Genomic DNA, 14,748 nt, shown 5'->3' with positions numbered 1-14,748 from the left:
CACAATGCCCGGTCCTGTGCCGCCCGCATCCAGTGCACTCCCGCAACCTTGACCAGGTCATAGGTCCATCTTGCGGGAGGCCTACCTACGCTGCGACGACCTATCCGTGGCCGCCACTCCAGGACTCTTGGGCCCCATCGGCCGTCAGTTCTGCGGGCAATATGGCCAGCCCATCGCCACTTAAGGTTTACAATTCTTCGGGCAATGTCGGCTATGATTCTGCTGCGGATCGCATCGTTCCATTTTTCAATACATACAAAAATACAAATCTGTCATCTTTATAATGTTAGTAAATAAATAAAGATATAATAACCGTCTGACCCTGCATTGATAGTGTGAAGGTAATTAATGTTGCCATCGTACAAATATTACCCGTGTTATAGGGAAATTTTATAAAAAATAATCATCTTTAGAGCATACCTTTGACTGAACTATTGCACAACTGTTTAGTCTTGCGTTGATTACTATGAACGTACATGGACACTACTTGATGTTTAGTTGTGCGACACAATTTTGACAGTGGTAGTGCCCGCGTTAACATCTTAGCACTGCAGGGCACGCCCCCAGTAATACCACGACCACACAGACAGGCGTGAAATGGAAGCAATTCCGTGTTTCGTCTGATGAGTGTGGTGCCGGAGGCCTAATTTAAGTCCCTTTCTCTTTACCATCCTTTTCTTATAAGGAGAGGAAGTGGATTTGACGGTGGAGGAGATGCATGGGAAGGAGAATTATCCTCTTTATGTGCGTCTCCTCCTCCGTCGTATAAGGGTAGGCAACGCATCTGCAATTGCGGATGTCTATGGGCAGCGGTCGCTTCGCCATTTTGGCGGTTTCAGGTAGTCGCTTGCTCGTTTGCCACCTTATGTTATAAAAAAAATCACAAGAAATTTTTTTTATTTATTCTTACAGGGGGCTTTGTCGCAAAGCGACGATAAACCAATAAATCTTAAACAAACAAAAATTAACTAACTAACTGTTCTCTTAAACAATTGTGCGAAGAATTTTATATTTAAGAAAGTAATAAAAATAGTATATTTTTTTAATTTCATAACGTCATAAAAGTAATAAAAATGATTTACAAACATGCTTTCCTTGACTCTAATAATTTTAATATTAAAATGAAATATAAAAATCGGGGAAGAAAACCTAACCTGGCAACAATATAAATATAACTGGTTCTTGCAGTTAATATACACAGTTGTTAATGAACTTTTGATACGAAAATATGAAATATTTCGTCTGTTTCTTAATACTTTTGTTAGACAAAACAAGAGGTCACATCCAAGGTCGTTTTGGACTACAAGAAGTGTTCAAATGGAAGCAAATGACTTACGATTTCAATGGACATATATGTGAGTATTTTTAATTATTAACTTCCTCCGTGTGGAATTAAAAAAAATAGTAACCTATGTGTTCTTCCAGACTATACATCTATGCCAAATTTCGTTGCGATCCGTTCTGCAGTTCAGACTACTAAGGGCCTGTCCCACTTGTGAATTTTCTGGTAACAATCCAACGTAAAATATGTGAAAATATCGTATTGTATTACCTTATCTGACAGTGTTTTAAAGCTGAGCCTCTATCAGCTGGTGGTGGGACAGGCCCTAACACTAAAAAAAAGGATCTCATTAGTGCTATACGGATTATGCAACAAAAAAAAATAAAACAAACTGTGCAAAAAAGAGTACGGACCAAGAGACTGTAGAAGTTGAAAATAAGAATTAAAAAAAAACACTAACAAATATCCATCCATTTAAAATTTCACATTTATAATATTAGTAAGATGTTATGTAACTAAGAAAGCGTAAAAACTCTAAACTGGTTTGGAATATCGCACCAACCAAGGGCGAATCCAGCTTTGGCGCCAGGGGGCGTTACATAGACGTAGTCAAGTGACTTGACAAAATATGTAAATATATTTAGTCAAGCTTGACCAACCAGCTCAGGGGGGGTCATGACCCCCATGACCCGACCCTGGATCCGCCGTTATACCAACTCACACGATGTCCCATAGATGTCACAAGATTGTAGCTCAGACACGATCTGTCCAGTGTAATATTTGAACAGTGTGAATCCGGTAATAATAACGAAGTAACAGCCCGAGCCGAGGCTTCTGAAGGAGTTCTCTAGCTTAGTTACTCATAAACGAGGTCTAGGCTGAGCGCCATGTCCGGCCAAGGCCTCTTCAAGGCAAAGTGACAACTAGGTCAAAAATCCATGAAATTTGATATAGACGTAGAGGATAGTCTGGAAGAATACATAGGCTACTCACTTTTGTTATTCCACGCGGACGGAATCACGGGCGAAAGCTAGTTTACTGTGTGTGGCTGTGCCACCCGCCACGTGAGCACGGCCAAACACTATTTCCTCGAAGCGTTTCATGGCTCTATACATCCTTGTAACTTCGTTGTGGATAAAGATGGAAGGTTGAAATTTTAAACATTAATAGATGTACCGGAATTCATTATATTGCCAAAATATCTTTTAATCACATCTAGTAGTTTACGAAATATAGGTAATTGAATTCTTCAATTTGTTTACACAATTGCGTGTCTAATTGTAATTTTTACAGACTTCGAATTGTGCTATAAAATTCAAATTTAGAATTCAGTCAGCGCTTCTTCTATAGATTTAGGAGAAACTGAAAAATCTCTAAATTTGATAATCTATACTTCTATACTATTATAATAAAGCGTAAACACACACTTCTTTGTTGCCTAAGATGTCAGCAATTACAGCATATTTTTGAATAATTCTTTTTTTAATAAAAAGTCCTACACTTACGTCACGCTTTAGGCTATATATTTTAACGTCATTAAACTTAGGTGTTAATATCTTGGATAAAAACCCTAATGTGGGAAATAGACCATAAATTGCTGTCAACATCAAGGAAGCAAGGTTGTCATCATGTCATGTCATTTTGACATTTGTAATTGATAATTTGACAAATGTAAGTATTAAAATAAAATTACATGCGGATGAAGTCGCACGGGAACAGCTAGTAGTTAATAAAAATATAGTTTGGTCAAGGGTCCGCATCTCGTCATTCGACTATTGTAAACCTTATTCTAGCAAGCCTAGATCTTCGTTCGAATGTTAAAGGAAATATTAGTAAACTAGCTTTCGCACGCGACTCTGTCCGCGTAGAATTATTCAAAGTGAGCAGCCTACGTGTTCTTCCAGACTATCCTCTACATCTATGCCAAATTTCATCCAGATCCGTTCAGCAGTTTAGGCTACAAACTCTAACAAACATCCATCCATCTAAACCAGTGTATATCAAACTTATTTCTTTTACCGGCCCCTTTGAAAACCAATGATCTTTAGAGCCCCCGTTTTTATACAATTTTAGTAAAATTTAAAATACTAACTATATAATATAAATAAAATTACAAATTATGCATCGCCCCCCTAACCCATATCAACGCCCTCAGTTTTTTCTGGGGGCCTATAACGCCCCTCTATAGGTTTCAAACGCCCCAAAGGAGGCTTTATCGCCTACTTTAAGAAACACTGTCCTAACAGTGGTAGAGCCCGCTTTAACATCTTTGCACGAATGGGCCAGCTCGCCCGGTGTAATACCACGACCACACAGAAAACAGGCGTGAAGTGGACGCAATTTCGCGTTTCGTCTGATGAGTGTGGTGCCGGAGGCCTAATTATAGTCCCTTTTCCTTTCCACCCTTTTCTTAAAAGGAAAGGATGAAAAGGAAAAGTGGATTTGACGGTGGAGACGCATGTAAAAGGGAAATGTCCTCTTTATGTGCGTCTCCTCCGTCAATTAAGGGCAGGCAGCGCTGCAATTGCGAATGGGCAGCGGTCGCTTTCCATTTCGTTAGATTCAGGCCGCTTGCTCGTTTGCCACATTATGTTATAAAAAAACTATCGCATTTATAATGTTGGTAAGATTAAAACAGCAAAGCTGGTAAAAAGGTCAACGCAGTACAATCAGTGTCATTTGAGGTTATCCACGTGTTATATTTTCAGACGAATCAAGTTCAGATAGCGAGTTACAGACGCAAAAACAAAACAATGTCGCAGATGCTGAGAAATTTTTTACACAATATAATAATGTACCGATTGGTATGGAAGTGTTTGGAAACAGAGTGTTTGTTACTGTACCAAGAAGGAGGCATGGTATGGACATAAAACCAAGAGCATTAAGACAAGATCATTGACTAAAATATCGCACGACAGTTGTCAGTGTTTCGTTATTCAACTGTTTAGTTGCACATAAACATCGAATTTGTGCACCTCCATGTAAGATTATTGAAATCGAATCGAGACTAAAAGTTGTGCGATGGTTTTGTCAATTGTGCGGTCTATATCTATCTATTTATACATATATTAAAAATCAAACAAAAAAATTGGACCTGCAAGCATTACCTTTCAGATAAAAAAAGAATTATCAAAATCAGTCCACTAGCGGCGGAGTTATGCCGTAACACAGAAAAAAAAACATACAGACGAATTGAATACCTTTTGGGAAGTCGGTCAAAAATTGGAGTGTCTGTTTGTAATATCAAAAGATATGTATTTGCTTTGCTGATAACGAAAATCGCATTTAAATTTAATTTTGTATGTCTGTCCACAAGCCGCGTTTGTTCCGAGTAATCTCCGAAACAGCTGGGACGATTTCGACGAGACTTTCACTGGAGGGTAGTTCACATAGACGGGCATATAGGCTACTTTAACCGATTTCCTAAAAGAAGGAGGTACTCAATTCGTCTGCATGTTTTGTTATGTGTGTTACATCACTCCGCCGCTAGTGGACCGATTTTGATATTTCTTTTTATTTATCTTAGCATTGAGTGGACGAACTCGCGAACAACAGCTAGTGAATAATAAGAATATCTTTCAGGTATACCATCGACATTAAACTATGTTAAAATATCAAGTGGTACATCACCAGCTTTGATTCCATATCCTGATACTAAAAGTAGGAATAAATTCGTCTCTGTATATCGTCCGAGGGTCGATGTGTGTGGAAGGCTGTGGATGGTAGACACTGGCCATTTAGAAGTACCAGGTATGTTCCAGTCATTGGGGTAACCCCTTAAAGTAGGGTAACACATGTAACTAAATTATCGCACTCTACTGCTTGCCTGCCTAATTTTAGTTTCTTTCCCTTTCCACGCTTTTCTTAAGAGGAAAGGATGGGAAGGAAAAGTATTTAACGGTGGAGGAGACCCATGTCCTCTTTATGTGCGTCTCCTCTGTCAATGAAGGGCAGGCAGCGCTGCAATTGCGGATGTTTATGTGCAGCGGTCGCTTTCCATTTCAGTGGATTCAGGCCGCTTGCTCGTTTGCCTCGTTATATTATGAAAAAAAAAAACAACTGTTTAGTCTCGCTTTGATTCCTATAATCTCATGTGGACACACTACTTTATGTTTAGTGCACCTAAACAGATAGGCTGCGTAACAATCGACAATCAATTTTTAATCGTTGCTCTTGTTTTTATTATTTTTTTCTTTTAAGGTGAAAGGAAACAAATTCAGCCACCGGCGATTGTTGTATACGATTTGAAAACTGACGAGGAAATAGTCAGATATGAATTGAAATCGACTGATTTGGTCAACGAAAGATCATCTGCAGGTAGATTTACTTACGTTTGTATGTATGGAAGTTTATAAATGAAAGATTCCGGATTAATACAGACTTCCTACCAATTTTCTTTAATTATACAAGTCTTACTTCAAAACAAACCTTAACATCGTGTTCTAAAACACAAGTAGCGCCATCTAGTTACTTTTCAGGTCTAACCTCAATTACCGTGGACGTAGATAAGAAGTCATGTGATGACGCATACGCGTATATCAATGATCTAGCGACTGAAGGTATGATTGTATTCTCTCTTAAGAACATGGACAGCTGGAGAGTAAATCATAGAAGCTTCGTCCACGATGAGAATGCTATGAACTTCACAGCTGCAGGTAATTACATAACTGGAATTTAATAAAATCCAAAATACGAAATAGCGCCATCTGTTGACAGCGTTTTAAAACAAAAAATTACATTTTTGACCGACTTCCCAAAAGTAGGAGGTATTCAATTCGTCGATATGTTTTTTTTATGTGTGTTACGGCATAACTCCGCTAGTGAACCGATTTGGATAATTATTTTTTTATCCGAAAGGTAATGCTTGCAGGTGGGTCCCATTTTTTTGTTTAATTTTTGGAGTCTAAGACTACGACGTAGTTAAATAGTTTAGCTCAAAATCGCGCGACGAAATTTCGGGCCATTTTTGCTTTCTTTGCTTACGTAGCCTAAACTATAAGACTTACATAAAAATGATGTATGGAAGAATTGTAGCCCATTAAATTTGCTAAATAAAAGTCCGGGATAGCATAAATCTATCTATTAAGGTTGTCGCACAATAACCACTTTTTTCATTAAAATATCGCTCGAAATCTACACCCCACTTTCAACGCTATTACTCGTGTTCGGTATGAATCCTTATCCAAATAAATGTGTCTATCATCAAGAGAATTTATTAATAGATGGATGTTCGTTAGAGTTTGTAGCCTAAACTATGGTACGGATCTCGAAATAATTTGGCATAGATGTAGAGGAGTCAAAGGCGAAAGCTATAGGTAAATACATACATCTCGTTTCAATAGGTATCTATTAATATCTCTTTGTTCTATCCCAGGGTACGTAATTAATTGGAAAGATGGATTATTCAGCGTCACGCTAACTGATCCTGACACCAAAGGGAAGAGGAAGGCTTTCTACCATCCACTCGTCTCCACACAAGAGTTTGCTATCGATACTGAATTCCTTAAAAACAATAACTTTCCCGAACGTAATACTGTGAGTATAACATTTTTTTTATATTATAAAGTGGCAAACGAGCAAGCGGCCTGAATCCGCCGAAATTTTATTTATTTATTTTTATTTATTTATTAAGATAAACCAACAGGACAAAATTATAACACATACATTTTTACACCATACAATAAGTAACATGCAGATAATTTGTCCTAATTATAGGTTTACACGACATACATAGAAAAATAACAACAACGACAACAGTAACAACAGTAGACAGTATATGTTTTTATCTTTTTTTTTTTTTTTATTTTTTTATTTTGTTGAACCCAAAAAGTAAAAATTAAATTTAAGTGATAACCTCGCGTAGATATTTTTTAAATGTTGGCCATTTGTTGGAGAAGATGTCGATTATAGGGCTTTTATATCTGGCTCCTTTGACGCACGCACAAGAGTTATGCAAAGTTATGCAAATGGCGAACTGCTTAGACATCCGCAATGACAGCGTTGCCTTTAATCGCCGGAGACGCACATAAAGAGGATATTTCCCTTTCCTATGCGTCTTTACATTCAAATACACTTGTCCTTCCCATCCTTTCTGTATAGGAAAAGGATGGAAACGGAAATGGACTAATTTAATTAATTATCCTTATTCCAATCTTAATTCCATTTTCATATGTGAGAAGAAAAAAGAGATTCAAAAAATAAATGTAGTGACGTTTTTACATAGTCACCAACGCCATCTATTAATGTATCCTCAAAACATGACAATATACTTAATTTTATTTATATAAATTGCCAATAGATGTCACTAAATCATATTTAAATGTTTAAATTTTATTTTGTGAGACTGTTTAGTTTATTTTATAACAAAATATGGAGCTTCTTATAATTTTGTAAAATTTTTTGTGACTTGCCCATACAAGGACAAGAGACCTTGACAACTAAAATAGTGCCTTTTAAAGAAGTTATCGTTCTTAAATAGCTGTTCCCGTGTGGCTCCTCATAAAATTATAAAAACTTTATTGTATTGTTTACATTTGTCAAATTCTCAATTACAAATGTCAAAATTACCCTTACCAGAATAACCTTGATTCCTTAAAGTTGACAGCTTATAGTTTGTGGTTCCTTTCCCACATGAAGGTCTTTTTCCAATGTATTTATCCCCTAAGTTTAATAGCGCGTATATATATAAACTAAAGCGTATCGTAAGTAAAGGGCGATTTATTAAAGAAGGTCTTATTTAAACTATGGTGTGATTGCTGACATCCTACGCCACAAAGTAGTGTGTGTTTACGCTTTATTAAATTAGTATAGATAGATGGATAGATTTGTATATAACTGACCGCCATTAAATTTGAAATTCCTCTCTTTATTTAATTTTGACTTTAGAACCAAATACACTTCACGTATTTTTCTAATTTTCAGTATTTCGGTGAACGTGGTAATAATACGCAGAGCGGTTCACACGACTACCACGCACCTTCTAGAATAATCTTCTACGCAAATGTCGCACAAGACGCCATCTTGTGTTGGAATATCGACACTGAAATGACACCGGAAAATGTCGCTATCGTCGCACAAGATCATAAAAAACTTGCCTACATTTCTGGTAACTAGATGGCGTTACTGGTAACTCGGGGTTTTTTTTTGTTTGTTATTCAGATGTTTTTGTCTTGTTTTTTCTAGATTTAAAAATAGTCGGTGATGAAGTATATGTTCTGGTGAATCAGATACCGAAGTTTATTTACTCTAGATTTGATATTAATGAATATAATTTTTTTATCCATAGGTAAGTTGGTAGATATAGTTAGTTGAATATTTTAACGTAAACGAAAGAGGTTATTTTACCGATTTCTCAAAAAAAAGTACTCAACTAGTCTGTTGTGTTACGGTATAACTCCGACTCCGCGCCTGGTAGATCGATTTTGATTTTTTTTATCAAAATATGTCAAACAGATTGACAGACAAAAATGTGTTATAGTGTGTCAAATTAATTTAGATTAGTTTGACAATTCACTTCAAATTTAGTAGGGATGTGTTGTGTAAAATCAGTCATGAATCTTATCGATTTTCGATTTTTATTCTTTTAGAAGTTGGAATCGATAGATTTATAGTTCTAACTTATGAAATAAAAAAAACACTGTTTTCTTAAATTAATAATGACCATAACAAATAATGAAAGTAAATAAATGTTTATTACTACTACAGCCGTACGTAATCGAATTGGATTTCGCTATTATTTCTGTCATCGCTAAATTCTCTACACTATAATCAATACTAGAATTGTCCTATAAATTATTAAATAAGAAAATAATAATTTTAGTTGAGTGCGATAATTATTTAAACCGAATATCGATAGAATAGTTCGCTGCGTGTTTCGTCATTACGATACCTGTCTATTAAGTGTGGCATTTGCCTTCATACAAATTGAATTCGATACTTCATATGCGTTATTTATCAAACTAATCTTATTTAGACTTGTTATCAGCAACGCAAATACATCATCTTCCCGAAATCTGGAATTTATTTTGATATAACAAACAGACACTCCAATTTCATTATATGTATTGTTAAGAACAAAATTAGTACCGTGCTGTAGAATTGGCGCAACTCTAGATTATCGGCATAAACGTCACGTCCCTAGCTGACAGCTGTCAATGTCACTAGAAGTATGGATAGATTTGGCGCGCATCCTGAGTCCAGACGAGAAGTATTGCTCTGAGTTTAAAGCGACAGTATCAATTAAATAAGTTGTCTAAAAGTATATAGAAGGAAAATAAATTTATTTTGTGTTTTGTTTCCAGATATCGTGTTTTTGATTTAATATTGGGTACAGTATGCGATATAGCGGCACCTTGAAAATGCATTTTATTAAATAAAAGTTTTCTTTGACAATGTTTTTGTTTATTTTCTTCGTCCTCATGCTTAAATATAATATTTCATAACAAATTGTTGCATTGTTGCTGATTGTTGCAAACTGCCATTGTTGTGCAGTAAAAGGGACGGATGAAAGGAGAATACATGTGGCGGAAATGCGAATGTTAAGATGAGGTAACACGAATAAGTTACGAAATGAGTATATTAAAGAAAGTTTGAGAGTAGCCCCAGTGGTTGAGAAAATAATAAAGGGTTAGAGTATGGACATGTTATGAGAAGGGATGAATCGCATGTAACAAGACGGCCGTTAGTTATGATTGTGGTACACCGGTAGAGGTGAACCTAGAAAGAGATGGATGCGTGAAAGGTGACGTGATCAAATAACTAGTTACTATTAAAATTGTTTGCCATAGCTTCCATGGTGACGCCCAAATGACTTTTTATAGTTACATGATACTGCGATGCGGTTAAACAGGTCACGACTTGTGTATTCTTGGTAATTTATTTAAATTTACTATAATAATTATATTGTAAATAAACAAGACATAGGATGATCACATAATAGTGATGTGTTAACACGAAGCCGGTTCATCGACAAATCGATATCGATATGCTAAACGCATTTTGAGAGTGACACCTAAAAGGAAACTACAGTACAACTGTTCAGTTTCGCTTTGATTCTTTGATCTTATATGGAGATGCGCTATTCGATTTTTAGTTGTGCAACTAAACAGTTGTTTTTTATAATAAAAGGTGGCAAACGAACAAGCGACCTGAATCTACCGAAATGTGAAGCGACCGCTGCACATAAACATCCGCAATTGCAGCGTTGCCTATTTACTCTTCATTGACGGGGGAGACGCACATAAAAGGGACATATCCCCTTACTATGCGTCTCCTACACTGTCAAATCCACTTTTGCTTCCTATCCTTTCTTCTTAAAAATGGTGGAAAGAGAAAGGGATTAAAATTAGGCCTCCGGCACCACACTCATCAGATGAAACGCGGAATAGCTCTCACTTCACGCCTGTCTTCTGTGTGGTCGTGGTATTACACCGGGCGAGCCGGCCCATTCGTGCGTAGATGTTATATCTGTGCCAAATTTTAATAAGATATGTTGAACCGTTGCAGAATTATCGAGCAAACATTAAAACACGAAACTAATGCATCCCACGGGAACCGTAACTATTTCCGGGATAAAAAGTAGCCTATGTGTTCCTCCAGATTATCCTCTATATCTGTACCAAATTTCATCAAAATCTATTCAGTCGTTTAGGCTACAAACTCTAACAAACATCCATCTAAACTTTCGCATTTATAATATTAGTATGATTATGATGTAAGGAATAAATTGAAATCTTCATCAGATTTTATATAGTTATTTATGTAAGGATTTTTAAATAATCTTAATTCAAATGTATCGATGTATCTCATCACTAGTCAAAATGTGTTACGTGACAAATACCCAAACAAAATGAAGCAAACATTTCTCATGTACTTGCATAGTTACTGCAAATATTTAAAGATTCAAAAACACGTTTGTAGTAAGTACTAGCTTTCGCGCGCGACTCCGTCCGTGTAGAGTTAAAAAAAACAAAAGTGAGTAGCCTATCTGTTCTATCGGGGTACCCTCTACGTCTGTGTCAAATTTCATCGAGATGTGTTCAGCCATTTAGGCTACAAACTCTAATAAAGATCCATCAATCCCCTTTCTTAAGAGGAAAGGATGGAAAGGAAAAGTGGATTTGACTGGAGGAGACGCATAGGAAGGGGAAATATCCACTTTATGTGCATCTCCTCCTCCATCAATGAAGGGTAGGCAACGCATCTACAATTGCGGATGTTTATGGGCAGCGGTCGCTTTCCATTTCGGTGGATTCAGGCCGTTTGCACGTTTGCCACCTTATATTATAAAAAAAACGTACCTAGCTCACAGCTGTCAATGTCATCACAACGATTGGGATATTCGCGCGCATTCCTGACGACTCTCTAATCGAGTATTAAAATTCATATCGCTAGTTACAATTATATTATTTTTTTTAAAGAAGTAATATTTTTACATTCTTTAAAATTATCTTATTTTTTTTTCACAATATAAGGTGGCAAACGAGCAAGCGGCCACCTGAATCCACCGAAATAGAAAGCGATCGCTGCCCATAGCCCACCGCAATTGCAGATGCGTTGCCTACTCTTAATTGACGGAGGGGGAGACGCAGATAAAGAGGACATTACATCTTCCTATGCGTCTCCTCCACCGTTAAATCCAAGAAAAGGGTGGAAAGGAAAAGGGACTAAAATCAGACCTCCGGTACCACACTCATCAGACGAAACGCGGAATTATTTGCACTTCACGCCTGTTTTCTATGTGGTAGTGGTATTACATCGAGGAAGCCGGTCCATTCGTGCGAAGATGTTAAAGCGGGCTCTACCACTGTTTAATACGTTAATACTGTCTTGAGATAGTTAAAAAGAGATAGATATATGTTTGTCTGTAGTTTTTTAATAGATCATTGAAACAATTTACACTGTTCTTTTGTTTTCAACTTGAATGCACGTTTATTGTCTTAATGGAAAGAATTACCAACTCCAAGGCATTGTTACTTGTAAAGCTAGCTGTTGCATGCAACTTCGTCTGCGTGGAATTGAAAATGTTCCTGCAAACATCAACTTTCTAGTAAAGTTTCGTTAAAATCAGTCGAACAACTCAACTTAGAGACCACATAAGAAAAGTATAGTTACTTGATGTAATTCACGGTAAAATAGTCCAATATGTTTGTATATTAATCATGTTTGTTAGCATTTGTAGCCTAAACGACTGAACGGATCTCCATGAAATCTGGCACAGGTTTAGAGCATAGTCTGAAAGAACACATTGGCTACTTTTTATCCCGGGAATAATTACGGTTCCCGTGGGATTCATTAATTTAGTTTTTTAATGTTTACTCGATCATTCTGCAACGGTTCAACATATCTTATTGAAATTTGGCACAGATATATAACAAAGTCTGGAGTACACATGGGATAAGGTTCATCACCGAGAAATGTCCGGTTCCCGAGGAATAGGTAGCTTTTTGTTATTTATATACTACGCGGACGAAGTCGCGGGCAACAGCTAGTATTTTATATATAAAACGGATCAACTACTTAAATTTACTATTCAGGGTGTTCTGTCAAACTTAAAACATCGATATCGATATCGATAGTTTTTATCGAACAGTAGCCCATCACTAAATCGTCGCTCACTCTAGTACATAAATGAAGACGTGATATTATAACTTAAATCACTTCAAAGTTCTCGTCTTAGATAATTAATGTTCTTGTGTATTTTTATATGAATATTCAGTTTTATGTTAAATTCTATAAATAGTCAAAAGACGGGAATAAAATAAACATATGTGAGTACATGTAATTTAATAATTAATCTATTTTTGAATAGTGATGTGATGTTTACAATTTCTTTAGTTAAATACCGTATTTGATTGCTAAATAAAAAAGACTAAGGGCATATCCCAGTACTGGCTGATACAGCCTCAGATAGCTTAATGACGTCACTGTCATAAGATAACAAGATCCGATATTTCCATCACTTACGTTGGATTGTTGTCAATTTACAATTTGGCGGGACAGGCCTTTAGTAAGTAGCCTATTTCTTTGCTATGTTCTACATGTGTCAACACTGATATCCGTTGAACAGTTGAGGCTACTAACATTCATCCAATTTTTCCTCCTTTTCCTACTCCCGTAGGGCCAATGGGTTTTGTCCTCCAAACTCTATCATACGTCATCTGTCATCACTCCTTGATCATGTCACCTTTCACACAATACATCCATCTCTTTCTGTCTACCTCTACCGGTGTACCACACTCATAACGTTCTCCTTGTACATGCGATTCATCCCTCATAACATGCCCCCATGCTAACCTTTTACTCCTTACCTTCTACCACTGGTGCTACTCTCACTTCCTCTAATATACTCATTTCGTATTATCACATATGTTACATCCATCTTAACATTCTCATATCTGCCACATGTAGTCTCCTTTCATCCGTCCCTTTTACTGCCCAACATTCAGATCCATACATCATGGCAGGTCTTGACGGCCTTGTAAATGTTCCCCTCTACTTTAAGGGGGTTTGAGAGTCATATCATACCATCATCATCACCAGCTCACTATATGTCCCCACCGAGGGGCTCAGAGCTTACCCTAAAGTTAGGGTGACTAGGCCATAGTCAACCACGCTGCACTGCGGGTTGACTTCACACATATCTTTGAATTTCATCGCCGATATGTGCAGGCATCTCGATGTTTTCCTTCACCGTAAGAACGTCGGGTAAATTATATACATTAGAAAATTCGAAAATCACATTGGTACGGCGGGATTCGAACCCAAGACCTGTAGATTACAAGTCAAGTGGTTAAACCACTGAGCCACCGACGCTGCCATATCATATAGCGTATCATAAATCAAATTTATTTGCTCTAAAATGTTCTTCGTATGATTCTTACGTTATTAAATATCTTTGTAATGTTTTGTTTATCTGTGGTAACCAAGGCTAAGCGTATAAAAAGCGTTTAGACACAAATCACCGTATTCAAGTTTTCCTGCTTCATAATTCGCAACAGTTTTGCATAACTATATAACTGTTTATAAAAACGGCAGTTAAAAGGTTAAAGCACTTAAAAAAATAAAAAATAAATAAAAATAAAACACTATTTATTGACCAAAAAGAAAATTAAAGGAACATAACTTACAATTATTAATGAAATAAAAATAAAAATACAAACTCTTGGTCAAAAGGAAAAGGCTCAGCTGATGCGGCCTCCAGCTTGTCACTGAAGGCCGCGCTGGTTTTCAGCCTCCCCTGAACTACTATAACATGGTTCAGTTTATGATACAGGGGGCAGTTGAGTTATAATATAAGCCATCATTGCACATGCGCGCGCCTGTGTGTGTGTGTGTGTGTGTGTGTGTGTTGCTGTGTGTATGTGAATGTATTTGTGCATTGTCGCGTAGGCTTGTGTGCGTTTGTGTGTGCGATGAGGGAAAATAAATATATAGGGATACATATAATATACATACATACATAGTAT

The 14,748-nt window shown here is 36.8% G+C and overlaps 2 protein-coding genes across 2 annotated transcripts in view; both read left to right on the top strand.

Annotated features, from left to right (window-relative positions):
- Positions 1-1,189: 1,189 nt before the first annotated feature.
- On the top strand, positions 1,190-9,673 carry LOC106103072 (protein yellow-like). Its single transcript, XM_013282733.1, has 9 exons — positions 1,190-1,355; positions 3,991-4,140; positions 4,865-5,032; positions 5,483-5,599; positions 5,761-5,937; positions 6,657-6,817; positions 8,204-8,387; positions 8,465-8,567; positions 9,583-9,673. The coding sequence occupies exons 1-9, from the start codon at positions 1,229-1,231 to the stop codon at positions 9,635-9,637; spliced, it is 1,242 nt and encodes a 413-aa protein (XP_013138187.1). The 5' UTR covers positions 1,190-1,228; the 3' UTR covers positions 9,638-9,673.
- A 3,251-nt stretch (positions 9,674-12,924) lies between these two features.
- LOC106103071 (protein yellow-like) overlaps positions 12,925-14,748 on the top strand; it is a 14,701-nt gene continuing 12,877 nt past the window's right edge. The window contains exon 1 of the mRNA XM_013282732.1: positions 12,925-13,050. The gene's annotated coding sequence lies outside the window, so the exon portion shown is untranslated. The remainder of the gene's footprint in view (positions 13,051-14,748) is intronic.

Source organism: Papilio polytes, unplaced genomic scaffold (genome assembly GCF_000836215.1).
Source record: "Papilio polytes unplaced genomic scaffold, Ppol_1.0 DF823879.1, whole genome shotgun sequence".
Lineage (NCBI taxonomy): Eukaryota > Metazoa > Arthropoda > Insecta > Lepidoptera > Papilionidae > Papilio > Papilio polytes.
The sequence above is the reverse complement of the archived record's forward strand: the minus strand, read 5'-3'. Positions and strand labels throughout refer to the sequence as shown.